Below are 27846 nucleotides of genomic sequence, written 5' to 3'. Positions count from 1 at the left end.
TATTTTTCTTCGACGGAGTGTGTACGAGCCAGCGAAAATAACTTCCGCGCTAGAACAAAGGGAGAGGCAGCGTGCAAACGGGGCAACTCTTGACCTTTTCGAATATCCTTCCGACGTTAGGTAGGTAGGTAGGTAGGTAGGTAGGTAGGTAGGTAGGTAGGTAGGTCGGTACTTTGCGCTAACGATCCTTTCGCGGGTGCGAGAGACGGAGGAGAGGAAAACCGGGGCGCGTCGTATACACGTATGTGTGTCACATATTGCTCATGGTTATGCATGAGAGGCTCGGGGTTTCCGTGTGCGCGCCAAGATAGGGCAGCAGATCGATCGATCGCGCGTTTTCCGCGCTCCAAACTCTTGTCCATCACGCGCGATCGCGACTGCCTGATTACGAGGAGCCTCATTTTCTCGCCGCGTAATTTACGCCGCCGAAATCGATGAGGGGAGTAAAATATTCTTCACACTTCAGGATATCAGTCGGCATATCGCGACAGCGTGTCTACGGCGTATTTAATTCCGCCGACATCGTTAAATAAATTTATTCAATTTCAGCGATGCGCGAGTAACTTCTTCTCTCCTCGCGGTGCTGTTGACATCGCTCTTTATTTTACACATTTTTATATATATATACACGGGGCAATGCACCGTGCATATAAAATGTAATAAAGTAATAAATTTTCCGTCTCACAACCCCTCCCTGAATCATAAAATTAAAAAAGCGCCGAGTGTATACATGTATAACGTTATATATGTATACGTTTATCTGGGTGCGCCCGAGTACACAGACTCTTTCCATCTCTTTCATTAATATTTATATCATCCTAGCAAGAGCGTGATGAACAAGAAAAATAGGTACACGTCACAGTTTTATTTCGCGCTGGGCGTTCACGCAGATCTCGTCGGTATTTGATATTTAGTGCTTAATAAATAATCGTTTCCGCAATAAAGGGAGAAAAACGCTTTCGTTATTTTCCCCCGGACTTGATTTGCCTCGCGAAATCGCTGCATTTGTTTTGGCGTCAGATGAAATGCAAAAGATTCGCGAGACGACTAGTGTTTAGCGAGGGGTGTTTCGCGACTCATTACAACAGTTTTCATTTAATTGCGATACGCGACCCCCATCGGATCGGTAACGACGATGGCACCGTTATACACGGCTACTCCAACTAATTGGAAACTCTATCGCGTAGGCGCGATACTCCTCCGAGTTATGCAATTATGCGAGGACACACAATGCAGAGTTTCGCTGTACACGACCGCATTCAATTAGTCGCCTTTTATTCCCAGGTGTGTAATCGTGCTCGCGACGAACATTGGTCCACGGAACGAGAAACAAGCGTTTTTTTTACCGCGACGGTGAATTATGCGCGTCCTCGGAGGAGAAAACCGCTCGTGTCCCCCCGGGCAACAGATAACGTTAATGTACCGACATATCTGGCGTAAAGATAACGTAACGGAGCAAAACAAAATTTTACGACACAATTTAATCTCTTCTAAAGTCGCGAGAGCGAAGAGCTTTCCTCGCATCGATCGAGGTATATTCAAACATATTCGATATTCGATATTTTGAAAAGGGGGAGGAAAAGTTAATATAAGCGAAAAGTCAATTTCATGAGAGAGAAAGAGAGACTCGCATCGAAATCGGGATATTCCATTTCAATGAGTTGAAAACAGTTTTATTCCGTTTCGCTGCGCTCTTGAAAATCCGCGACTGCATTTATCTCAAAGTCGAATCGGAAAGCGGATAAAGGTATACATCCGCAAGTTGCACAAGCTATATAATTTTCTATGCGCTTCTGTGCCCGTTTTACAGTAATCCGTACTGTACTGGTAGTCTTCTGCTTTGTTTGCGTTAATCCGGTTCCTTACATTCATAAATAACGTGTAAAAAAGAAATATGCAAACAGAGAGAAAGAGAGTTCGTATAGGATTCAGAGGATAAACAAATATCTCTGCGCGAGCGTTTCGAGCAAATATTTCGATGATATAATCATTCACTTATATATACGTATCTCTCTTCTCGCAAGGAGATCGCGGAAAACGATCTAACGGGTCGTGTTTATACATCGTTAAACTATCACGCGTCTTGCACCCGCAGATGTTCACCACGGGATATCAGCTGCGTCCGATCGTTGGAACTTTGTTGCGCGATTTTCATGCCGATAGCACTTTCCAACTATCCGTGCGCCGAGGCAATTAACGCCGCTCGTGCGTCGGCGGAGGATACTTGGCGGTAGGAAGAACGTGGCATTAAATCACACACGGGCACTTCCACGGAACGGATTTAATTTGCGATTCCCCGTACTGTGTAATCAGGCTCGGCGGAGCCTGGTTTCAACCCGCAACCGCGCTTAAACGGCTATCCCGCGCCCGCGTTTCCGCGCCATTTCGCCATTTCGCCGAGGTGCTCCGGGGAGAGATTCCAACCACCAGCGATTCCTACCTGCAATTCGTACGATTGCGTTCGTCGAAAATAATCTACGGATTTCGGAGGATTTACGAGAGTATCGCGTGACCGGGTTATCTGCAACGTCTGACAATCGGAAACGACATCTCGATCTCGTTTAGCGCGTGAAAAAAAAAAAAAAAAACGACGGATTTTCAATCCCCAACGCGATAAACAATTTTGCAAAATATTAACAAATATTCTCGGTGTAATAATATCGCGTAATAAAAACAGCTTTGTCTTTAAATTTTCTGAATCGAGAAATAAGTAATACTTGTGCTTCATACGAGCAAATTATCCCAAGCACGTGTGTATGTGTATGTGTGTGTATCTAGCCATTAACATTAATAACTAATTATTAGTTTTTTGATATGAGTTTAATTTCCCTCGTAGTAATCGCGATAAAAATTCTTTTTTTAATAAATTTTCTCGTGTTTCCATCAAATTTGTGCGGCGCAGATAATGATCTCGCTCTAATGCTTTTGCGTCGTACCTTTCTACGATGATTAAGATTGCGGGCCGATATACATATAGTGTCAGAAATTCTTTATGTAGCCTAAAGAAAAAGCTTTCCGGCGCGGTAAGTATGAAGGTTGAGGTCATCTAGGGGACGATCGATACTTTTCCCTTCATCCACATATGTTACTCGCGTGTAACAATAACAAGCCTCGGAAAATCGATCTCGCGTGAGGCAACGTATTATCCCTTATTCCTTAATTCGAATTTGCCGTCACGTAGTTCGGATTAGTAGTCCGGCTATATCCCGAACGTTATCTCGGACGCGCGATCGCAAGTAATTGCTTGAAAAAGTTCTCGGGGTAAAATGTTTCACCCCTCCCTGCGATCTCCTCCTTCGATGGGAGAAAAATAATCCCCCGTTTCGAAACAATTTCCGTTCTTCGTCTCGAATCAGATAACGAATCAGATAGAGAAACAGGGTGGCAAGATAATAACGCGAGGCACGAGAAAGAGAGAGAAAGAGAAAAAAGGAGAGAGAGAGAGAGCGAATTATACGTTTTTCGCCGCAATGCCGAGTTTCGGAGAATCGATCCTGTACGTTCATTTGCGAATGTAAGCGTTAATCTATATCGAGCGAGCCTCTTGTTCTCGAGCCTGTTGAAAGCTTCCTTTCGGCTCGTTACCCGCGTATAATGTAAGCGCATGCATTACAATGAGATGATGCTCCCGCATAAATTACAGCGCCGACAATGAGAAAGATGACGGGGGATGTCCCCACTCAACGACGTAACAACAATTGCAACGGATATGCATATATCGCTTCCATTTTTAGTAAGCTAATTTACATCCCGAAAATAACAATAATTATCATCGTAATTAATAGCATGTGTGTTGCAAGTTAACGAGTAATAGCGACTGCGAAGGCGTAGCAGATTCACCGCCAATTATCGTTACAACTGTGTGCACCGGACATATGTTTGTGTTAAATTTTCACTCCGTATTATTTCATTAGCAGAATTACCCAGGCAATTAAAATTGTTAACATTCATGCCGTTGCAGCATCAATTTTACAATAATCGCGCAAGAGTTATGTACTATCGGATGACACCCTCGCGTACGAAAGCGTAACGTGGCATTTCTAGGATCAAGAGTTAGCGTATGAAGTCGTAGAAAAACTTGGGAAAAATAGCGCGAAATCTTAATAAAAAAAAGAAAGAGAAAGAGAGACAGCATTTTATATATATTGCCGATTGCCGAATAATCGAGGATTAAGAGTATAGGAGTGGCGAACCATTTCCGCTGCATTCGAATTGATAAAATCAAGTTTTCTCCGAAACGAAAACTGCATCGGCCGCAAAGCGTCGCGCGGAACAATGTTTTTCTTTCTCTGACATATTTATCTTCGACTTGAAAAGAGATGGACTTCCAAAGTTGGACGACAAAGTCCTTCGTAATCTGAAAATCTCTCTCTCCCTCTCTTATCTCACCCCTTGCCCCTCTTCCTAACAAAGTTTCGGACCCAGTCGTGCGTAGATCCGCCATCGTCGGTGCCGCCCGATCATCGGTATCGAATCTCTAGCACGGGGAGAGATTCAAATTCGCGAAAACTTTGGCGAAGAGAAACCACCGTCGCGATTGCATTATCTCACAGTTCGGGAACTTTCGTCGTGACCCGAATGCGCTCTAAATCCGTCGGAAACGGAAATGAATTAACCATCTTCTTGGATTGTAATGGGATTTTATACACGCTCCTCTCCTCCCGTCGAAGAAAAAAGCGCTCAATTTTTATGCTCCGAGATCGGTACAGAATTAAGGGCGTATTCCCTTAAACGCATCATAAAGCACCCTATATATCTAATGGCGAAAACAATTTTTAAAAAATCTTAAGAAAACGGACGTCACCCTTTCTTATATCGAGGAAAAAGAAAGATGCAATCTTATTTTGTCGAAAGAAATGTTAATTGACCAAAGTGAATTTATCTTTTCTATATCGATTCCTTAATTTCGTACTATAAAAAGTGCGTTGAAAGATTTAATAATATAAATCGAATAAATAATATCATAAATTAAAACAAAAAGGACGAAGGAGTAAATTGGATTTTGTTCTTCGGCAATAATCGTTACGAAAGTGCGAACAGTGAAGTGATTTACTGAAAATGAATGTGATGTTTCAACGAAGAGCGACGTGTCTTCTCCGAGATTAAGCTCCGATGATATTTATGGCGAGTGATATGCAAGTTTAGCGATATACTCGATAGTATTTGTATACAAGCGTATACGTGATGTGCGCGTCCGCTGTTTGGTACGAACGGATGTAGCGGGCGCAGTGGTAAACTTACGGTTTAAACCGACGGCGGCTTCCATCTCTCTTTCCTGAGAACTCTCGAATTCTACTTCGAGTACTTACTCGAGATCTCTGACGGCGCGAAAAAGAGAAGGAGAGGATTCCGGAGAGGAAGACGGGGGGAGAGAGAGAAAGTCAAGAGGAATAAAAAGAAATCACGCCGAGCAGAGTCGCACTTAGAAGATTACGATCGGAATCTGAGATTTAATCGCTCGCGAGCTTATGACTCGAGAACGGTTCACGCGAGGGAAGGGAAACGCGAAGGGGGTGATCCGCGACAAGCACGAGATCTACGGGATTTAGGTCGGAGCAAGGCGTACGAGACTCTGAAAATCGGAAAGGGGAGAAAGGTAGGGACGAGGATGTGCACCTTCCGGAAACACGGGTCGTTCCTACGATCGACTGGATTCCGCTGATGACGGTGGTGGTGGTGTTGTGTTAAGGGTCGGATTGACCACCGGCGTGTCAAAGGCTTTCCGCGCGATCAGCTGATCGGGACTCGCTCGCAGCCTCTCTGTTGACAAGGACGCCGTTTCTATCGCGAACGCGCTCGTCGACCGCGAGCATAATGCCCCGCGTGCGTAAACGCGTAAAGAGAGAGAGAACGAGAAAGAGAGGACGACGAAAAGAAGAAGAAAAAGAAGACGCGAAAAGTGCGGGAAGAGGGACCGCGACAAAGACGCGACGCGCCAAATCTCGGGTTCGAGAGATTCGATCCCTTCGAAAAATGCGATCCTCCGATAGACGATCGGATAAAAAGCACGACTCCGCTCCGGATGCGACGCGCTCGCGCGGACTCACGCCAGGCCACTGCATGCGATGCGATTACGCGGCCGGAGTCGACCCTCCGCGCCGCGCCGACCCCACCACGAGCAAGCGCGAGAGGACCACGCCACCCTTTTCTCTCTCTCTCACCCTATCTCTCGTTACCCTCCGACGGGGGTATCACGCCGTCGACCTACTCATGTCGCCTTTTGAGCGCGGCCGTGCCCCCGTCTTCGAGGCGTCGCCACGCCATGGCCACGCCATCCCCGCGACCCGCATCATCCATCCCCGTACCGCAACGTGTTCCCGATTGTAAAGCGCGCCCGATGCGTGTATACGTACTCTGGCTGTAACGGCGCGCGTCAGTATCCGGGAAATCGATGGTCTGGTAAAAAAAAAGAAGATGAAAGAGCGAAATTTTGGGAAATAAAACCGCGAAAGAGGAAAGTCTGACTACACAGGACATATACTTTTCATGAGGTCGAATACACTGCTTTGTATGCAATAGCGAATATCACGTACGCAGACACTGCATGACCTTGCAGTGCAGAATGAGTTGTCAAACACGCTGGAAAAGTTTAGTCGATTATTTCGTGGAATATTTTCTCGTATCTTGAATATAAGGAGACATTTACCGAGACACTCTCTTCTTAACAAAATTATTCCTAGACACAATGTCAGATGTTATTTCTTATCGTTGAAAATTCAATCTCGTCAATCTCTATCGTACACATTTTAGATCGTAATGAACGATGCACTTTGCAAAACCAGCAATATATAAAGAGACGCGAGAGTCGTCACGTAAATGTCACGAAACGCTCCGAAAAGAAAGCTAAATTCTATACGAGGATACGCCGAGTGATGCGAGAGCATTGTTGAAGCACGTGACTGGATTGGAATAGACATTCGCGAAAATCGAACAATTGTCGGAGAGCATTGCCAAGCGGAATGTACGTCACACGAGTTTCATTCTCATCCCTCGCAAGGAGATATTTCAATAACATCTCGGCGAAAGAGCCGCGGATGAATCTATTTGTATAAAATAAATTCGATAGAAATGCGCAGACGTCGATCTTTTTCGAATTTTTATTTAAAGGGATCTCTTCATCGCGCGACGAGATGAAATTTTCAAACTACTCTAGAGTTATTTCCTCGCATTTCGTATAATACGAGAATCATTTCGCCGCGCAATTGTTTCTTTATAAATTTTCACGGTATATATGAAGGGAGACAAAAACGAAGTAGAACTTCAACCCTGGAAACTTAATGTTAATTACTTGAAAGCTATGTCTCATTACGCTATTAACTTCCTCGATACTCTCTCTCTCTCTCTCACGTCAATTTCTTTTGCATCGCACGATAAGATACTCGACGAGAGAGAACTTTAATGCCAGGTACGGAGATGCATTTCGCTTCTTGCAGAAAACAAAAAGGACTCCCGCTAAGTAGAACGCCGCGAGTTCGCTGTGAATCTCGGTTGCCAACTTGTAATTGTATAAAATGGGCATAAAATGGGCAAATCGAAATTTGAGACGATACAAGACACACGCGATACAGTAATGTGTCTATATAATAAAAAAATTCGATTTCCCTTGCCAAGAAGAGTATATAGAAATAGGTGAAGGAAATCATCTCGAATAAAACTCAAAAAGATGGAAGCTTCTTACATAGCAGAAATCTTATCTTTTCCAATATAAATTATATTCGATTGACTTAACTCGTCCCGATTTTCAAAATTGGATTTAGAGAATATCAGAGAGTAAAGAGAGAGAGAGAGAGAGAGATAAAATATATTTAAAATATAGAAAAAGGCTTATCATTCTGATAAAATTATAAGCGAATAAATATAAATGTATACACGTCAAAAAAAGATATATATTTTATCACATATATATTTATAAGTTTAATAATATTTTAAGCAAAACATTAAATTATCATAACTGAAATAAAAACGATATAAAAATTCAGGATATCCTGTTAATTCTCATTTTTATTTCCTTTAAATCTCTTGAGATTTTCTCCCGCGATTCAAACTTTCCGACAATTTCCATTTTAATATCGAGACTTCGAAATAACCTGATTGCAGCATGTCCGCGCCTCGACGAGTCCGAGAGAGACTAGTAATTCCGCTGACATTTCGCGTCCGGAAAACGACGGAGACTGTAATTTCGTCGAGGTCGATAAGAACGTATGGTTCCGATGTCATATATATATAGTGTAGGAGCAGCCTAAAGGAACATTGCTCGAGCAGATTGCGATATTGGTATCGGACCAATTCGCTGCTAAAAATTGGACTTGTATTTTTTTCCGATAATTACAACCTGTTCCTCGTCAAGTAGCGACGAAAAATTATCTATTAAAAGAATAAAAAAATTCCTCCACTGTTGAATGATGCAAATAATTTTCGACGATGGCGACGCTACATCAGCATATAAATGTCTGACATGAGCGGCATACAAATGTCCGATTGTCTCGATGTAGTTAATGCAACGCAAACCGCCGTCTCGACGTTCGAGCTAATTACCCGAGCTTAATTAAAAAGCTATTTGACAGCAAGATTAAAAACAGCCAATTTTCAATTTTTTCGTAACACGACAGAATTATTAATTTTTCTCGCTGCATTAGCATATTTTTCTATCCAGCGGTATACATGTCGTCATTTACAACTTTTGACTTTTAACTCCGAACTAGAACACGACGATTAAATTACCGCGGTAATTGGCTTTTAAAAGTTCTTCGATTTCTCTCGAATTTTCTCGTTGCCGCAAATCGAGCTATCCGCTTCAACGAACGCATCCGAAGAGCCTGTAAACATACCTTCCCCGCCATCAATTGTTGAAAGCGGTCGAAATGAATAGTCGTGCATGTCCGACGACATCCACTCCCCGGTTGCGGATCGATGCGGATCCGAATGCCGCGTGTATCATTCATTATTCATTTTCAAGGCTTCGTCGCCACTCGCTAACCAGAGAACCTAGATGACTTTCGGTGCTCTAGATTTCTTTCGCTTCGCAGCCAAGAGCCACCGAAGGAGTCTCCCCTCTCAAGTGTATTTCAGGCTTTAAGGCGCTGAACGTGAGAACACGAGAAATGTTTGTCAAATTATACGGAGAGAGAGAGAGAGACGCGCCAACAAACGACCCGTACCTAGTTAAACCCTTTGTTATCGACAACTTTAGCCATTTAACTATGTCTATATGCACATGTCAAGAACAGCTATAGCTTAAATTGCAAGGCGAACTATAGCCGATATCTCTATTCGCGCGATACGTCGCGGGATATACGTTAATAGTTGGAATTTCGCGCAAAGCGTATATATTTTTCGCGTTCATCCGACGACAGTATCGCGTCGATTAATTTGGCGCAACATCCATTATCGGTTATCGAGAGAAAGAGAGAGAGGACCATTAGGCGAATGGCGTTTATCGGTTAGTGGACGGTACGTTTTACTGTAGTCCGTTTCTCTCGATAGTATATAATAACTCGATATAATAACTCGCACTAAATCATCGACATGGACGATATATGTCGATATATGTTACGATATCGTTTCCTTTCCACGATAAAAAAAAAAGATTTCTTGCGCATTGAGTAAATGTATTTGGAATGAAATTTTTCTTTTCTCCTCATCTTTGCGATTATCGTCTCTGCGAGACAGATTAATTCGCTCGATTATACGCGGCAACTGATGCATCCTTATTTCCTTATAGCGAAGGATTATATGTTACGATATCGTTTCCTTTCCACGATAAAAAAAAAAGATTTCTTGCGCATTGAGTAAATGTATTTGGAATGAAATTTTTCTTTTCTCCTCATCTTTGCGATTATCGTCTCTGCGAGACAGATTAATTCGCTCGATTATACGCGGCAACTGATGCATCCTTATTTCCTTATAGCGAAGGATTATATGTTACGATATCGTTTCCTTTCCACGATAAAAAAAAAAGATTTCTTGCGCATTGAGTAAATGTATTTGGAATGAAATTTTTCTTTTCTCCTCATCTTTGCGATTATCGTCTCTGCGAGACAGATTAATTCGCTCGATTATACGCGGCAACTGATGCATCCTTATTTCCTTATAGCGAAGGATTAACGCGCGATGAAGAATCAAGGACGACCTTCCTCCGCGTCGTTTGCTCGGCAATAAATTTTTCGACAAACGGCGAAAGAAATCGCACGTGTCGACTCAACGCCAAGATGGAACAGTATTGAAAACGTCGCGGTTGAACGAACACGTCCCTTTGTAAACCGTCGATAACGAGATATATATACACGCTCACGAGAGAGAAAGAGAGAGAGAGAGAAAGAGCCGATATTCTTGGCAGCCCCAAAACGATAAAGGATCGGGCAATGCTGTTGATTTATCGCTTTATCAGCGCGCTCCTTCCGGACACGAAAGATATAGAGCGTGGAAGCTGCAGGGAAAAACGAGCGTCTCGACGATGATCCGTATATTGTCGCTGATTCGTGGCGATTAATTCTCGGAGCTGGCAAGATGTGGCCCCCGAGATTAATGAATCGCGAATGCGCCTCTTCCTCGCCTAACAGCCACTCGCGAACTTTGGCAATATAGTCAGATATCGGATGCTGCGAGGAAATCTTCGTAGGGAAAGGAGTCGCAGGAAAGAATTAATAACTCTTACGATATCGAGAGAAACGAGCGAGAGATTTTGTTGCGGCAGTAACAGATTTCGTTCTCTATTTCAGCGAACGACATTTTTTCCTGACGAAATTAATCTTTGCGCGACGACAATTGTAACATTCGCGATAAATTCGATTACATGCGAGTTTTCCATCTCGAAATTATTTGTATGCATAATTTATTTTCCTATATAACATAAACTTGAAGCTTGAATTTTAATGCGTTGAGCCGAGAGCGCGGCCGAAAAAGCGATGCAAATGTTCCCTGTAAATGTACAGGTTTAAAATTCATTCTCTCAGGGTCTCTCTCATCTTCCTCGAATATATATCCATATTACGGAGTTCTATATAACATGTCGGATCTCCTTTGAGAGAAGCAGCTATGGCTCATTGTAAAGGCAGATCAAATTTACGGGTAATCGATAGTATCCGGAATATTGTCCGCAGAGTGAATTGACTTTGTGCCAAACGATAAATCTTTACGTCACACACAAAGTTTTCGATAATGAGACGCCGTAGTTCCGATCGTGATAATAACTGTCTCTATTATCATTTATATTCTTTTACGCGAAGTTAATGTAATTCGCATTAATTCGCGATAGCGCGAAAGTAATATGATTAATCACAATTATTTTTAATTAGTCATCTCGTTACTGTATATAATTAGCAGGAAACATATGTATAATTTTAACAGAAAAAATATTCAACGAAGAAAATCTCTGAAAGCGATACTCTTATACCTTGAAATGCCACGTTCAAAGTTTTCTAACTTTTATACGAGACGTTTCTTTCGAGACACAATAGTTTGAAAGAGATATTAATTTTTTGTACCTTTATATGGAACACCATTTTTTCCAAAGATTTTTTTTAAGAAGATTACAGCGGGCTTACTGTCAAATATTTAACGGAGATAACGTTGTATGATCAATAGCGGTGGATAATGTGCGTGTATGTGCTATATTATCATCAGGATTTACGTGAATCCTTCAACGTGAATTACATGATGTACCATAATAATGTATAATGCAATCTTTTCATGCGTCTTATATTACTACGCAAATTCTACACGCGAAAGTGCTCAAGATTTTTCAATTAATTTTACTGTGTATGCGTGTAAGGCCTTACATTAATAATTTATAAAATTCTGAAGAAATTCGCGCGTGTTACAATTAAATTATTCAATATGAATATGATGCGTGAAATTATTGCATTACTTGTTGTATAATAGCGACCAATGAATGGCAAATTACGCGACGCAGATAGTCAGTCGTTGAGAAAAAAAAAAATAAATTGTTGCGCTCTAATATAGATAATCTGTGTCAAGCGTGTGCACATATATATCCTTCAATAATACAAAGATATAATAGACCTACGCATCATTTGCAAAATACGAGAGTAGCGAGTAAATTTTTGCGCAATTTATCGATGCAATCTTGAAGTAACATATATTCTATTTCAAGGCATTACATATTACAGAAATTACTCCCCACACAGAGCTACATATCTAATCGATATCTACTGGATATCGACATATCCATATAATGTCCATATCTATTATGGATAATCAATAGATATCTATTAGATATCAAAAATATCTATATCTCCCGTATAACCAGCTGGGATATCTAGTGGATATCCACATATTATCCACACATCCATGTTAACTAAAAATTTATTAAAAATATCCACTAGATATCCATTAGATATCATATAATGTCCACATATTCACGTCCACTAAATATCTAACAAAGATATCTAGTAGATATCCACTTATTGTCCACATATCCATGTCCACTAAAAATCTAACAAGGATATTTAGTGGATATCCGATTATTGTCCACATATCCACGTCCACTGAATATCTGACAAGAATATCTAGTGGATATCCACATATTCTCCACATATCTACGTCCATTAAAAATCTAACAAGGATATCTCGTGGATATCCGATTATTGTCCACATATCCACGTCCACTGAATATCTGACAAGAATATCTAGTGGATATCCACATATTCTCCACATATCTACGTCCATTAAAAATCTAACAAGGATATCTAGTGGATATCCACATATTCTCCACATATCTACGTCCACTAAAAATCTAACAAGGATATCTCGTGGATATCCGATTATTGTCCACATATCCACGTCCACTGAATATCTGACAAGGATATTTAGTGGATTTCCAATTATTGTCCACATATCCACGTCCACTGAATATCTGACAAGAATATCTAGTGGATATCCACATATTCTCCATATATCTACGTCCACTAAAAATCTAACAAGGATATCTAGTGGACATCCACATATTCTCTACATATCTACGTCCACTAAAAATCTAACAAGGATATCTCGTGGATATCCGATTATTGTCTACATATCCACGTCTACTGAATATCTGACGAGGATATTCATTAGATATTTACATGTTATCTACATAATATCCATGTCCACCAAATAGCTACGAAAGATATTTATTAGAGATCCACGTGTTATCTACATATTCATTTCTTATTCGTAAAAATGTTTGCCAGAAATATTTAATAAGCATATATTCATTATTAATTAGAAATTAAAATCTAAATAGTTATATTTGAATTTTTTTTATATACGTATAGTTAATATTATTATTAACTATTCGATATTTTACATTTTGTATTATGTGCGTAATACGCATACGTTTATCTTCTTGGTGCCTATTATAATTATGGTTCTTTATTGGGTGAGTTTACTCACGAGGTGAAAATTACAAAGTGAGCGATTCACTAATAGATTATCTACGATTTCATTCGTCGAAATCTAGTGAATCTCTCACTTTCGTAATTTTCATCTTGCGAGCAAACTCACCCAAAGAACCGCAGCACTCTTATTTGTATTTAGGCGCGTAACTGCAATACATGTGTATACATATATATCCCTGAACATGAAAATCCCGATGATTGTGCGCGCCGCGGCTACTTTGTCATTAATTGGCCACTTTCCAATTCATGGCGCCCTTAACTGCGCGATGTTGTTCTGCGCATATGATCTGACACGCAATTAGCTAATCGGAAACATGTGAGCTGCCGAGTCAAGCCGGCATCCGGTATCCGGTAAAGAATGAAGAAGCACGTAGCACGAGGCCATTGTTACGTGATTGTTACGCGAGACGTATGTACCGTGTGTGAATCAAGATAAATCCATGAAAATCCAACACATTATTTGTATATTGTGCATCGGTTTGGGTGTCCTTTTGTGCACGAATTTGTTCTGTAAGTATATTTTCTTTTCCTTTTGATTATTCTGTATGAAGATATACTTAAAAATTATTTTGCGTTTTGTGACCACGTTGGCTAATCGTGATACGTAATACACGTAATAATGTGCGTAATAATATATTTCATATATTTATTTTAGCAGTAGCATATACATATATCTAAATTAATTTGATATAACTAAATTATTTTGTTGCAGTGCAATTTCAACAGTCGGAAAGACTACCGAGTCTTACATTATATTATGGCATCGGTATTTGCCGGTATATAGTTTCAACCTTCCAAAAAAGATCTCGAACTAGTGCTTCTAATAGGTCCTCGTTTCAAAGAATTTGGCATCGGAATTTGTCAGGTATATTTCTCATAAGTTATTTTTAGTATAATTAAATATCTTTTTTTGCAATCTTGTTTTTTCAATTATAAAAATTTTGCTGTATATGTTTGTCTTTATTTTATCTTTATAATATATAACTAAGGATGATAATAAACTTATATATCTTTTTGACTTGCATCACTTCTCATTCTAATAACTTATTATTATCATGTTATATATGCTGTCGCTTTAGATTGAATAAATACTATATTTGCGATGAATATATATATATATTTTTGGAGTTGCATATATTTAAATAAATTTGAATATTTTGTTGCAGTGCAATTTCAACAGTCGGAAAAACTACAATGTTTTCCATTTTATTCTGGCATCAGTATTTGGCATGTAGTTTCAACCTTCCAAAAAAGATCTCGATCTAGTGCGTTTCAAAGAATTTGGGATCGGAATTTGTCAGGTATGTTTCTGATAAGTTATTTTTAGTATAATTAAATATTTTTTTGCAATCTTGCTTTTTTAATTATAAAAGTTTTGCTTTATATATGTTTGCCTTTGTTTTATCTTTATCTATAACTAAGGACGATAATAATTTCATATATATATTATAATAAATTCATATATTCTTGATTTGCGATACTTCTCATTCAAAATTTTTGTCAGTCACATTAGCTGTTTTCGTGTCATATTAGCTATTATCGCTTTAGATTGAATAAATACTATATTATAGTGTTGAATATATTTTCAGAGTTACATATATATCTAAATAAATTTGAATATTTTGTTGCAGTGCAATTTCAACAGTCGGAAAGACTACCGAGTCTTACATTATATTATGGCATCGGTATTTGCCGGTATATAGTTTCAACCTTCCAAAAAAGATCTCGAACTAGTGCTTCTAATAGGTCCTCGTTTCAAAGAATTTGGCATCGGAATTTGTCAGGTATATTTCTCATAAGTTATTTTTAGTATAATTAAATATCTTTTTTTGCAATCTTGTTTTTTCAATTATAAAAATTTTGCTGTATATGTTTGTCTTTATTTTATCTTTATAATATATAACTAAGGATGATAATAAATTTATATATCTTTTTGACTTGCATCACTTCTCATTCTAATAACTTATTATCATCATGTTATATATGCTGTCGCTTTAGATTGAATAAATACTATATTTGCGATGAATATATATATTTTTGGAGTTGCATATATTTAAATAAATTTGAATATTTTGTTGCAGTGCAATTTCAACAGTCGGAAAAACTACAATGTTTTCCATTTTATTCTGGCATCAGTATTTGGCATGTAGTTTCAACCTTCCAAAAAAGATCTCGATCTAGTGCGTTTCAAAGAATTTGGGATCGGAATTTGTCAGGTATGTTTCTGATAAGTTATTTTTAGTATAATTAAATATTTTTTTGCAATCTTGCTTTTTTAATTATAAAAGTTTTGCTTTATATATGTTTGCCTTTGTTTTATCTTTATCTATAACTAAGGACGATAATAATTTCATATATACATTATAATAAATTCATATATTCTTGATTTGCGATACTTCTCATTCAAAATTTTTGTCAGTCACATTAGCTGTTTTCGTGTCATATTAGCTATTATCGCTTTAGATTGAATAAATACTATATTATAGTGTTGAATATATTTTCAGAGTTACATATATATCTAAATAAATTTGAATATTTTGTTGCAGTGCAATTTCAACAGTCGGAAAGACTACCGTGTCTTACATTTTATTCTGGCATTGGTATTTGCCATACAGTTTTAACCCTCCAAAAAAGATCTCAACGTTGTGCGTTTCAAAGAGTTGGGCATCAGGATTTGTCAGGTATATATGTTTTTCATGTCATATGAATTAATTTATAAATTATTGTTTTGCGTTTTTCTGATTTTTGTCTTGATTGTATATTTTATTCCTCATATATATTTGATACTTAATACGAGGGATGAACTGTTAAAAAATGTACAATGATTATCATTTTTGGCAAGACAACACATTCTGTTACTACATTCTGTTACTAACATTGCCATTGTATTTCTTTCATTAGTGATGATGATGAGAATTTATTACTAATATTCTTCTTTTATTGTTTGTATTATTGCTGTTATTGCTGCAATATTAAGTATTTCTAGGATATTACTTTTTTACTTATATTGCTAGTACTATCTCAGTATATTTCTCTTAAACATTTTTTACAATTTTATTTATTTTATTCATTTAAGCACCCCAACAATAGTAATTTATTAAAATTAACTATTATGAAAGTTAGAAGATGTTATAACAGGGTGTATACTCCCGGGAAAAAACCTGGTAATTTCTGGAACTTTGTTCAATCTTGAAAAATCAGGGAATGGAATTTGATTGGAATTCAGGGAATTTTAAAAAAAATCTTTTTAGTAATTTTATTCTTATTTAGCATTTAAGAAACATATGTCTAACATATCTTGGCAATATTGAAGTTTTTATTAAAGTTTTTTGTGATTTTTTTTTATTGACAATCTATTTTTAGTACCAATATTTTATATAAATTATAAATTTCATGGAAATTTGTTCAATTTTTCAATAGATTATATTTAAATAAATTAATCTGCTTATTTACTTAATAAATAATTAGATAAATAATAATTTAATAAATTTATTTAAATAAATTAGTATTTTTTGAGACGTTTATAATAAATTATTTTTTGTTTTATATTTTTATTTTTATCAAGAAATTCTCAGGGAATTTTTTTACAAAATTTAAGTAGACACCCTGTATAAACATTATTTGTCAGAATATGTTTTCACATGGTTAACTTTTACATAATCAAAATTCAAATTCATCAGTTTCTCGTAGTTTTTCAATTACAATTAATGAATTATTTGCATTTAATTCTAATATGCATGTCAGCATTAAAAATTATAAATTTTTTTATTAATGCTGTTATATTCTTTTGACGATTTTCTCCCTTAATAAAAAAAATTGTTGCGTACTACATGGAATATGTGTGCTTTTCAATTTAAAATTTTTTAAGAAAAAATTTAATATGTGTTTAATTAAAATAAGAAACGATAATATTAATTTAGCAACTTTGTTTAAAAAATATAAATAATAGTTTTTTTCCTGAAAGTAAGGAGCATAGTAATTAAATATTTACTGAATACACACTTCTTAAGATAAATCTAAAATTATAGTAGTTTTCTCAAATAACACTACCGTATTAATGTTGATATATTGTAACGTATTGCAATGTGTTTCTAGCATATTGCTAATATTGTTTGTTTTATTCAATTACACAGTGATACAAAAAATTACTTTTTCTTTCTCTCCGAAGTGCGATAGTACGTTTCTTGAGGATTTTTTCGCGCTGAACACAATGCCGTCGTCAGAATTTGCCTAGCACGTCAGGATTTTGAGTAAACTGATATGAAAGGGGCAAAAAATGGCGTTTTTAGTCATTTTTAACATTTTATTGCAGCTAAAAGAAAACTAATTTCTAAATATACTCAATGGCAGCTAAAAATATAATTCAAGAGCTTTCAAATGAATTTTGGTTCATGATCGTATTATCAGAAACGTATTATCACACTTGGAAGAGAATTTTGTGTACCACCGTGTTATTACTGTTTTGCCGCAATATATTTTTAATGAAATATATAATATGGTTGATGCTTAGACTTAATATTACAAAAACTTATTTTATGAATGTTTTTTTTATGAAACTCCAATTTTTGATGTAGTGGTAAAATTTGTTAAGAGTTGTTTAGTGTTTTTAGTTTTGAAATGGTTCATAGTCCTTTATTATTTCTAATTTGAGTGTATTTATATACATTCATTAATACAATCACTTTTACATAAAATGCATGATGTTCTTATCTCATTGTACTACACTATGTCTGATGTGGTGACAGAAGTGATACGTGTTAAATAATCGTTAAATAATCGTATAGCAATTATACATATTACAATTTTGTTGATGTAATATACATTTTCTCTACTTTCTACATTTTAATTGAAAAAGTATACGGTATCTTTTTATTTTATTTTATAATTATTTAAATTTTAATATTAATTTAATATTAATATTTCTGAAATCGTGTTAAAGTCATATTTTTAAGGTTATCAGATTTGTCTAATAAGAGAACAGTCGGAAGTGTCCCTTACCAATTTTGATGCACTTTAAATATGTTGTAGAAAATCCAAAAATATTAGATCCATATTTTTCTTTAGTTGCGTATCTCAACGTTTAGGGGTTGAAACAACTTGTTGAAAATAACAGATTTTTTTATTTTTAGCAAATATTTTCGAAAATATTAAGTATATGAAAAAATCTTTTGCACAAAAGTTTTATGGTATATTTATTATACTTTTTATAATGTTGTATTCACAATTTTTCGAAAATGTCAAATTTTATGATTTACCTCTCCCTCCCACCCATATAATTTTTGCAAAATTTAAAAATTTTATAAAAAAAATTGCAGAATATCAAATGCCAAATCCAACCATGTATATTAATATTATGTTTCAACGATTTAATTTTTGTGAAAACGATAATATCATAGTACTATAGGCGCCGCACTATAGGTAGGTGTTATGTTATTTCTTTTTAGTTGCCCTGACATGTGTTATATGACATGATCCTATTAAACAAAACTTCACAAAGATAAACAAATATGTCAAGTACATAAAAAATATCTTTCAAAAAAATAATGTACCTATAAAAAATAATATATCTTCTAAAAAATGATGTATACATATAACATAACAGTACAATTATATATGTATATCATACAAAATATTTATTTGGAATATAATAGTGTAATTTTATATACCACATACAATACAAAATTAAACATATTTTGAAAATTAGATTTTTCTTAATAAAAATAAAATGCATTTTAATTTTTTGAGAAAATCTATCATACCTAATATTTCTATAAGCAAAATTGATTTTATGACAAATATTCAACACAAATTCTCACAAACTGAATTGTTTCTAGTTGTAAATACTTGACTAATTAATTATTGATTTCATATTTAGCTTTAATTTTATATTTTTTAAAGATACATAATTTTTTAGAAGAAAGTATTATTTTTTTAGAGGTACATTAATTTTTTAAAGAATATTTTTTATGTACATGGCGAATTTTTTTTTTCATCTTTGTGAGGTTTTATTTTATGGGATTGTCATGTAACATGTTAGCGCAACTGAAAAAAATAACGCAACATCTACCTACAGCACGGCACCTATAGTACGATATTATCTCGTTTTCACAAAAATTAAATCGTGGAAACATACTATTAATTTACATGAATAGATTTGGCATTCAATGCTTTTAAATTTTTGTTCTAATAAAATTTTTAAATTTTGCAAAAAAAATGGGTGGGGCTAAATTAAAAAGTTTGATATTTTCGAAAAATGTGATTACACCATTGTAAAAAGTATAAAATACCATAAAAGTTTTGCATAAAACATTTTTTTATATATTTATATTTTCGAAGATATTTGCTAAAAACGAAAATCCGTTATTTTCGAAGGGTTGTTTCAACCTCTAGATATTGAGATACACAGCTAAAAAAATTATGGGTCTAATATTTTTCGATCCTCTACAACATATCCAAATCGCATCAAAATCAATGAGGGACATTTTCCGACAATTCCCTTGTAAGTATATTAAGGTTCTAATCAGGGCTGCTTTCGCGAAAAATCAAAATGATCCAGATTAAAATGACCATGCGCTGTGATTGGTCAAATCTGAAATTTCATTGAATAAAATTTCAATGAGATTGAATCTCATTTTGATTTTTCGCGAAAGCAGCCCATTTTTTTACTATTTGCGATTAAAATATATTTGTTTTTTATTAATAATTTTACGGTAAAGATTTATCTTTATTGTTTTACAAAGATGTGTGTTATAAGTACATATTATGTTTTGTGTTTAGAACATAAATTGTTTTATTATTTATTATAAAAGTAATATAATTAACTTAAAAAAAATATTTAAATATCTATACACAACAGAAAAAGATAGTTATAATATTTTTGTAGGATATACTAAAATATCAATCATGCCAAAACGAAAATTACTGTCAGAGATGTCAAAAAGACATTATCATCGATTAAAATGCAATGCACGTATTATCACAATTGCCGAAAATATGAATAAATTGTCGACGGATTTTGCTAAGGTACACGATGTACAAAATTCAAGCGATATTATTGAACACGTAATTACTGATGTCAATTACGAGCTTGATCAGGCAACAAATGTTGCACTAAGAAATGAACCACCACGACAATATTGTAATGTTCCTGACAATGAAAATATTGCATATAATCTTGATTATAATAGTAATTTAAATTTGGAGGATTTATGTCCGATTGCATTCACTTTTAATAACAAGAAAAATGCTGACTGTACAAGTTCGTCCACAGCTGCAACAATTAGGCAAGATTTAACAAACTGGGCAGTACAATTTCAAATATCACATACAGCAGTTACTGCATTATTGTCAATTTTAAGAAACCATGGCTTTGATAACTTGCCAAAAAACTCTAAAACAATGCTGAAAACACCAAAATATACTAATGTACGGAGAGTTACACCAGGTGAATACTTTCATAATGGCTTAAGATCAGGAATAATGCAGTTTCTACAAAAAAGTCAAGATGACGTTGATTCAGTTTCAGTACAAATCAGTATAGATGGATTGCCAATTTCAAAATCCTCTACTAATCAATTGTGGCCTATTTTAGGCTCGGTGAGACCCAACCTTTCTGATATTTTTATCATAGGTTGTTACTATGGTTCCAAGAAACCGTATGATTGTAATGAATTTTTGCGTGATTTTGTGGATGAAGCAAAAATTCTAGCTGAAGGACTTGAGTATAAAGGAAAATCTATACGTGTATCCATAGATTCATTAATTGCTGATGCACCCGCAAAATCTTTTGTAACTGCCACAAAAGGACATACCGGTTACTTTAGTTGTCCAAAATGTACAACTGAAGGTGAATATATTAGTGGGAGAATGTGTTTCCCAGATATAAATTGTACTAGTCGGACAAATGAAAGTTTCCTTATACAAAGACAGATAGAACATCACACTGGGTCGAGTATTTTATCAGATATACCGAATTTTGGAATGATAAGTCACATCCCATTGGATTATATGCACTTGGTTTGCATTGGTGTGGTCAAGAAAATTTTGAATCTTTGGTTATCCGGACCATTAAATGTTCGACTGCCGGCACAATCAATAAGCAGTATTTCCAGATTGTCTATTGAAATGCGATCATCGATACCCGTAGAATTTGCCCGTAGACCACGGGAATTAAATTTTTTGAGCTTATGGAAAGCCACAGAATTCAGACTTTTTCTTTTATATACTGGTCCCATTGTTTTGAAAAATTATATGAAAAAAGATGTCTACAATAATTTTTTAACATTACACGTAGCCATTCGGCTATTGTGTTCTCCAGATCTTTTACATATTACTTATGCGGAGTCTTTACTACAACACTTTGTGCAGTCATTTATAATCTTATATGGATCACATTATGCATCTTACAATATACATGCACTTATTCATTTGGCAGAAGATGTTAGAAAATTTGGACCCCTGGATACATTCAGCGCTTTTCGATATGAAAATTATTTAAAAAAAATAAAACAATATCTTAGAAAAGCTGAACGTCCTTTACAACAAATTCACAATCGTTTGACAGAATTGGAACATTGCTTATCGTTTGAAAAAAAACATAGAAAAATGGGTGTACATGGAATACACAATGCGGGCCCAGTGTTGCCTGGAATGAATGGTCCTCGATATTCAACATTTTCAAGAGCAGATTTTACCCTATCTATTCATAATCCAAATAATTGCTGTGGTTTAAACGATGGTTCGATTGTTATCATAGAAAATATTGTCAGTAATGCTGTTAATGATCTTTTCATTATTGGTCGAAAATTTATCAATTTAAGTGATTTATATACCGAACCATGTAATTCCTCCTTGTTAGGAATATATAAATCGACAGGATATGAACATTTATCGGTCTGGCCTTTAACTTCTCTGAAAATAAAATATGTAAAATTCAACATTTCTGATACATTATTTGTACTTCTACCATTGTTGCATAATGTACGTATATCTATTCTTTTTCTCGTTGATATGTATATTGTATACATTGCATACATTTTATACATTTTTATCTTTCAGATTTAATATATTTAATTTGGAAGATGGCTCTTCCGAACAATCTATTCCATTTACTAGAATTTGAGGATGGAATACAAGTAGTACCTGATAATTGGATACAAAAAGACAAGAAATGTTCGTATCCTAATTATAAAACAGATCATGATATTATTAAAGCAATAAAAAAACGGCAACCTCCTCAAGACAATTGGTTCACGTATCCAATTAAACGAATATTTGGTGTATATGGTAAGTATCACAAGAGTTCTTAATTTACTGTCTGTCTTGTTTGCAAACTATTATGAAAAACCTATTGTTTATAAAAATCATTATAATATATCATTTTTAGATTCCTACAATGAAGCACGCAGTAAAGTAAAAAAGGCTGAAATGAATTCCGACGTTAATACTGATATTGATGATAAAACACAAAGAAAAGTCAGAGCTAGAAAACAGATTGAGACTGATGATGAAAGCGATACCGATGATGAAAGTGATGATAGCAATCCATCATGCTTACCAGCATATCCAAAAGCGCCTAGAGTTTATACAAGTAATATTAAAATTGTTTTTATCACGCGTGTCTTTTGAGATATATTTGAGATATGTTTGAGATCAGTAAATATGGTTTGCATTGAAAAAAATTTAAAAAAAAAGAACCATTTGAATCTGTCTTTATAGTCGAGCAATAACATATTTAAAGAATATTTTGAATTTTGATAAACCATAAATATAGGGCATTGATATACACTGTTAGTATTGAAAATTTATAGTTTACATTACGTATAACGTATATTATAGATTTTTAGTACTAGCAGTGTATATCAAAATACGTCCAATTATCACGATATTAATATTGTCTCATATTTTCTCAATAATCTTATTCTATATTGTAAAAGGTCTTAAATATATATGTATATATATATATATATACATGTTTTTTTACACTTTTACAATTTTATATATTCTTTTAGATACGTACAAAGGGGATTCAAGCAAACATATTACACAAAAAGAAGCTAAAGAATGTATTAAAAGTAAGACAATTCATCTTTAGTTGATCATTTAATACTTTCAACAATTTTCTGTATTATAAGATCGTATAAATTTATGTATGTACATTCATAATACAATTTTATATATTCTTTCAGATACATACAAAGGAGATGCACACAATGAAACACAAAAAGAAAATGAGGAATATACTACAATTAAAAGTAAGACAATTCGATATCGTACATTTTTAGACAAGATGTCTGTTAGCAATTATTTAGATGATTATTTTTTATTTTAAATCTGTTTTGTAATATCTTATAAATATTTGTATATACACTGATAATATAATTTTTATACTCTTTCAGATACACACGACAATACACTAAAAGGAGATGAATATATTGGAATTAAAAGTAAGAACATAATTTTATATCTCAATGTATAATATATACAGGGTGTCCGGTGGTTCGCGTAAAACCTTTCATGGGCAGGTAGAGTGGGTCAAATCGAGTAGAAAAGTACTCTATCATTTTGCGAAATTCGCAATAATTAATGAGATATTAATTAATAAAGATCAACCAATACGCGCGCCTACAAGCGCGCGGCGAGAAGAGACAGCCCAGTGTTACGTGGTCGCTATGCATGCAGCAAGAAGAGACAGTTCAATATTACAGTTGCTAAGCGCAATACATAAAAAAATTTCGTCGCGTGCCTAGTAACCGTAAAACATTAGGCTGTCTCTTCTCGCTGCGTGCATAGTAACGTAACATTGGGCTGTCTCTTCTCGCCGCGCGCTTGTAGGCGCGCGTATTTTTATGCCGATCTTTATTAATTAATATCTCATTAATTATTGCGAATTTCGCAAAATGGTAGAGTAGTTTTCTACTCGGTTTGACCCACTCTACCTGCCCACGAAAGGTTTTACGCGAACCACCGGACACCCTGTATATATATATATATGTATAATTTATTTTTATATTTATATATATTTGTGTTATTCTTAGATTATCTTCAACGTATTGAGAGAATGTTAGCAGACATAAAATTTGACATAAATAATCTTGTTGAGCAACATCAACTTTTATCGACTAAAATAAATTCAAATGGTGGCAATCTGACACCAGAATGTCTTAGCCCTATGTCAAATGATGATGAATTAAGCAAATTGTCTTTCCCTCTGAAAACTATAGAAGAAATGGAATCTTTACAGAGTACGCTTTCTTCAAACGAGGAAAATTCAAAAGAACGTATGGTGAGTTACGTAAAGTGATATATATACATATTAACATATATATATATATATATATATATATATATATATATATTCATTTTTAACATATATCATTCATTTTGTACATGCTTTAAAAATTTTCAGTTTAATATATTGGCAGCTATTGGTGGAAGTACCTATGAAGAAATGTCTAAACGAATGCTTTTATATATTTTTACAAATGAAGTTGCTAGTTTATACAGTTGGGTAGGAGGAAAGGGAAAACGAAAACTTAATCAATTGGAAATAATGAAATTAATGTTTAGTAAGTTCAAATAGTGTTTATCAAACATAATTTGGATATTGAAATATCAATAAATATTAAAATTTTTAAATAAATAGATCAGGTTATTTATTAAACATTCTGGCAATTAAATATTCTAAAAATTAAATTTTTTTGAAAACAATTTTTTTCGTTTACTGCAAATATGATATCGCGAAGACGCATTTCTATCAATAGAAATAGTATGAAAGTACACTGAAAATAAAACATTTATAAAAACTGTGGTTTGTTTGTTGCAGAAGTTGTCAGGAAAACATTCCCTTGCGTCACGGAGAAAGATTTTGAAATAAAATGTAAAGATTGGTTCCGACACGCAAAACACAGATTTGAGAATGAGAAACGACGGCAAAATAATTCAACGCAGGTTAGGGTTTACGTTAAATATATTTATTAATAACTATCTATTACTGTCTTATAGGTCTTAATTCTGTATACACGGTTCTGTATACACATTTCAAAGATTGCGCATTCTTTCGAGACATTAAACTCCAAACTAAAAAGAATGGTTTGTTTCATTGTTTCAGCAATAAGATGCCAGAAGCATACTGATGAATACTTATATGACGTGGATGTGCCTGTCATTTGTGTCAAATGTGTCTAGTGCAATTGTCGTACATGGGCTATCTCATCGTGAGATTTCCACTGTTTACGTATCTGCCATCGCCGCTCGAAATAATGGAAAAGTCTCATCTGAAGAAAGATATGGTATGTTTTATATAGCGTCCCAGAAAAACTGAATGTGCAAACGTACAATTATGACAATTGTGATAAGGATGATAAAGATCATCGTTAGTTCATTTCATAGTATTATTCGTTAGTTTTGCGGTCCTAAGAGAAAATGTTACTATCCAGTGTTATATAATTTTATAGTGGAGAGTGAAAATTGTCGAAAAGGAAATAGATAATAACAGTAAATGTATTTGATTAACCCCTTTCAATATAACACTCTCTCTCTCTCTCTCTCTCTCTCTCTCTCTCTCTCTCTCTCTCTCTCTCTCTCTCTCTCTCTCTCTCTCTCTAGGCATTGTATAAAAATACTATTTTTTTGTTTACGAAATTAATCAATTTGTTTTCTCTGCAAAAGTATTATTGTACATTCTACGGGATTAATTTTAGATGATTAAGAATAATTGGTATATTTAAAAATCAACACAAAATCCTCTTGCAAAGGTTGAATAATAACATTTTATTAAATATGTATACAATATTTATTAATTTTAAATAAGTTTCTTTTGCTAATAATGATTTATAGTAAATTTACGATGTTATATTAAATATTTTGACTCAACCCAATTAGATCAAACTAACTAAATTGTAATTTGTAATATGGAAGTTATTTACCCATACAATTACTGTTATTGTCTATTTCCTTTATTTCGATAATTTTCACTTCATTGTTTATTATAAAATTAAATGTTGTAGTTTTATATAGATGCAGTTTTATAGTGAGATATCTATACGTATATTGTTACGTTTTTATTTCCTAAAAGTTTTGATTTATTTATTTTACATACGATGATGTTTCCTCATCAATGTTTTTAAAATATGAATTTTTGCATTATTTTTTTCAAGGTTATTTACAAGCGTATAAATAAATATGATTAAGTTGAAGCGTAATTGTTAAGTTAAAGCGTATGTAATTATATGTATGCTGTATGATATATAATGTATGCGTGCACTTTTGGAGCAATATATATATATATTTTTTGCGTTATAATTAATTACAAGTAGAATTAAGAGACAGAAAGAGAGGGAGAAAGTGTGTGTGTGTGTGTGTGTGTGTGTGTGTGTGTGTGTGTGTGTGTGTGTGTGTGTGTGTGTGTGTGTGTGAGGAAATGATATATAAACTTTTTAAATTCCTGTATGTCTGTAAATTCCTAAGAGACTGAGTCTAAAAGCGATACAAAGCATACACACACGCGCGCACGCCACACACACACACACACACACACACACATACAAGGTGTCACTTAAAGCCGCTCACTAAGTACATATAGTTATTTCTTACGAAAAAAATTAGCCGAAAAGTTGTAAGTAATTTTCTTCTATAATACTTAATAAAGGAGTTAATTGCGTACAATATGGCCAAACAGCGCCGAGCTTTAACTTAATGCACGTGAATCGTGCGGCTAATCATGTGTGCTCACTGCCAGATGCCACTCTTTTAATGAGTGTTATAGACAAAAATTACTTAGAACTTTTCAACTAATTCTTTATTAAAAAATAACGCTAACAATGAGTATTTAGTGGCGATCTTTAAGTGACACCCTGTATATATAATGTTTTGCTTTAAACTACTGTTAATACACATATTTAAACATAAATTTATAAATTCTGTAATCTTAGAATATTATGATCCGTACGCGTATTATGTTCCAAATAGCTAAACAGATTAAATATTAATTATTAATTATTTGCGTTTAAGTTTAGCTAAATTCTATTTGTACTGCTTATTAATGAAGCAAGAGAATGTGAGATACGCATTCTGTACGAGAATGTGAGATACGCATTACATACATATGCATATTGAAAGAAATAAAAACTTTTTTAAAAGATATTTAAAACTGTTTAATTTTAATAAACATTATTACCAATATCTTTTATAAAATATATATAGAACATTGTATGGATATCCATGCCAAAATCTAATAAATATCAATTATATATCCAGTAGATATCTATATAAATATCGTCTGAATATTGATGTAGATGTCCAGTGGATATTGGCCTATATATTCTATGCATATTTATGGAACATTAAATGGATATCCACACAGAGATTTAATGAATATCCAGTATACATGCAATGGATATCTACATAAATATCCACTGGATATTGTATGGATGCTTAATGGATATCTTCA

General features: G+C 34.4%; 2 protein-coding genes across 8 annotated transcripts in view; one reads left to right on the top strand and one right to left on the bottom strand.

The window, feature by feature from the left end:
* The window catches only part of LOC145944452 (apoptosis-resistant E3 ubiquitin protein ligase 1), an 80923-nt gene that overhangs the window by 12279 nt on the left and 40798 nt on the right, over positions 1-27846 (bottom strand). For 2 of the 5 annotated variants that reach the window (XM_083052782.1, XM_083052783.1), the window contains exon 1: positions 5242-6047. The exons of the other annotated variants lie outside the window; for them this stretch is intronic. Coding sequence is in view for 1 of the 2 variants with exons in the window: in XM_083052783.1 (XP_082908909.1) it covers positions 5242-5266 (25 nt within the window). In the remaining variant the exon portion in view is untranslated. Of the gene's footprint in view, positions 1-5241; positions 6048-27846 lie in introns of those variants that run through there. 5 annotated transcript variants of the gene reach the window in all.
* On the top strand, positions 13772-26179 carry LOC145944549 (uncharacterized). Of its 3 annotated transcripts, XM_083052936.1 has the most exons (15): positions 13772-13907; positions 14110-14262; positions 14564-14698; positions 15029-15181; positions 15479-15613; positions 15944-16078; positions 22455-22682; positions 22783-22986; positions 23408-23470; positions 23585-23650; positions 23795-23842; positions 24434-24681; positions 24805-24964; positions 25222-25346; positions 25507-26178. In XM_083052936.1, the coding sequence occupies exons 1-15, from the start codon at positions 13838-13840 to the stop codon at positions 25510-25512; spliced, it is 1929 nt and encodes a 642-aa protein (XP_082909062.1). In that variant the 5' UTR covers positions 13772-13837; the 3' UTR covers positions 25513-26178. The 3 variants fall into 3 exon arrangements, 2 of the variants coding, with proteins under 2 accessions (XP_082909062.1, XP_082909063.1); XR_014426693.1 differs by lacking the exon at positions 24805-24964; XM_083052937.1 differs by lacking the exon at positions 15029-15181 and having other exon boundaries at positions 25507-26179.

Source organism: Prenolepis imparis, unplaced genomic scaffold, assembly GCF_030444845.1.
Source record: "Prenolepis imparis isolate NDT839.2.m4 unplaced genomic scaffold, iyPreImpa1.0 SCAF_13, whole genome shotgun sequence".
In the NCBI taxonomy this organism is placed as follows: Eukaryota; Metazoa; Arthropoda; class Insecta; order Hymenoptera; family Formicidae; genus Prenolepis; species Prenolepis imparis.
The sequence above is the reverse complement of the archived record's forward strand: the minus strand, read 5'-3'. Positions and strand labels throughout refer to the sequence as shown.

What these genes read in the sequence shown, in the direction of transcription:
- LOC145944549 (XM_083052936.1), top strand. Translation starts at nt 13,838, where the DNA reads ATGAAAATCCAACACATTATTTGTATATTGTGCATCGGTTTGGGTGTC. An exon ending in TTGGCATCGGAATTTGTCAG is followed by an intron (nt 14,263 to 14,563) that starts GTATATTTCTCA and finishes ATTTTGTTGCAG; the next exon opens with TGCAATTTCAACAGTCGGAA. An exon ending in TTGGGATCGGAATTTGTCAG is followed by an intron (nt 14,699 to 15,028) that starts GTATGTTTCTGA and finishes ATTTTGTTGCAG; the next exon opens with TGCAATTTCAACAGTCGGAA.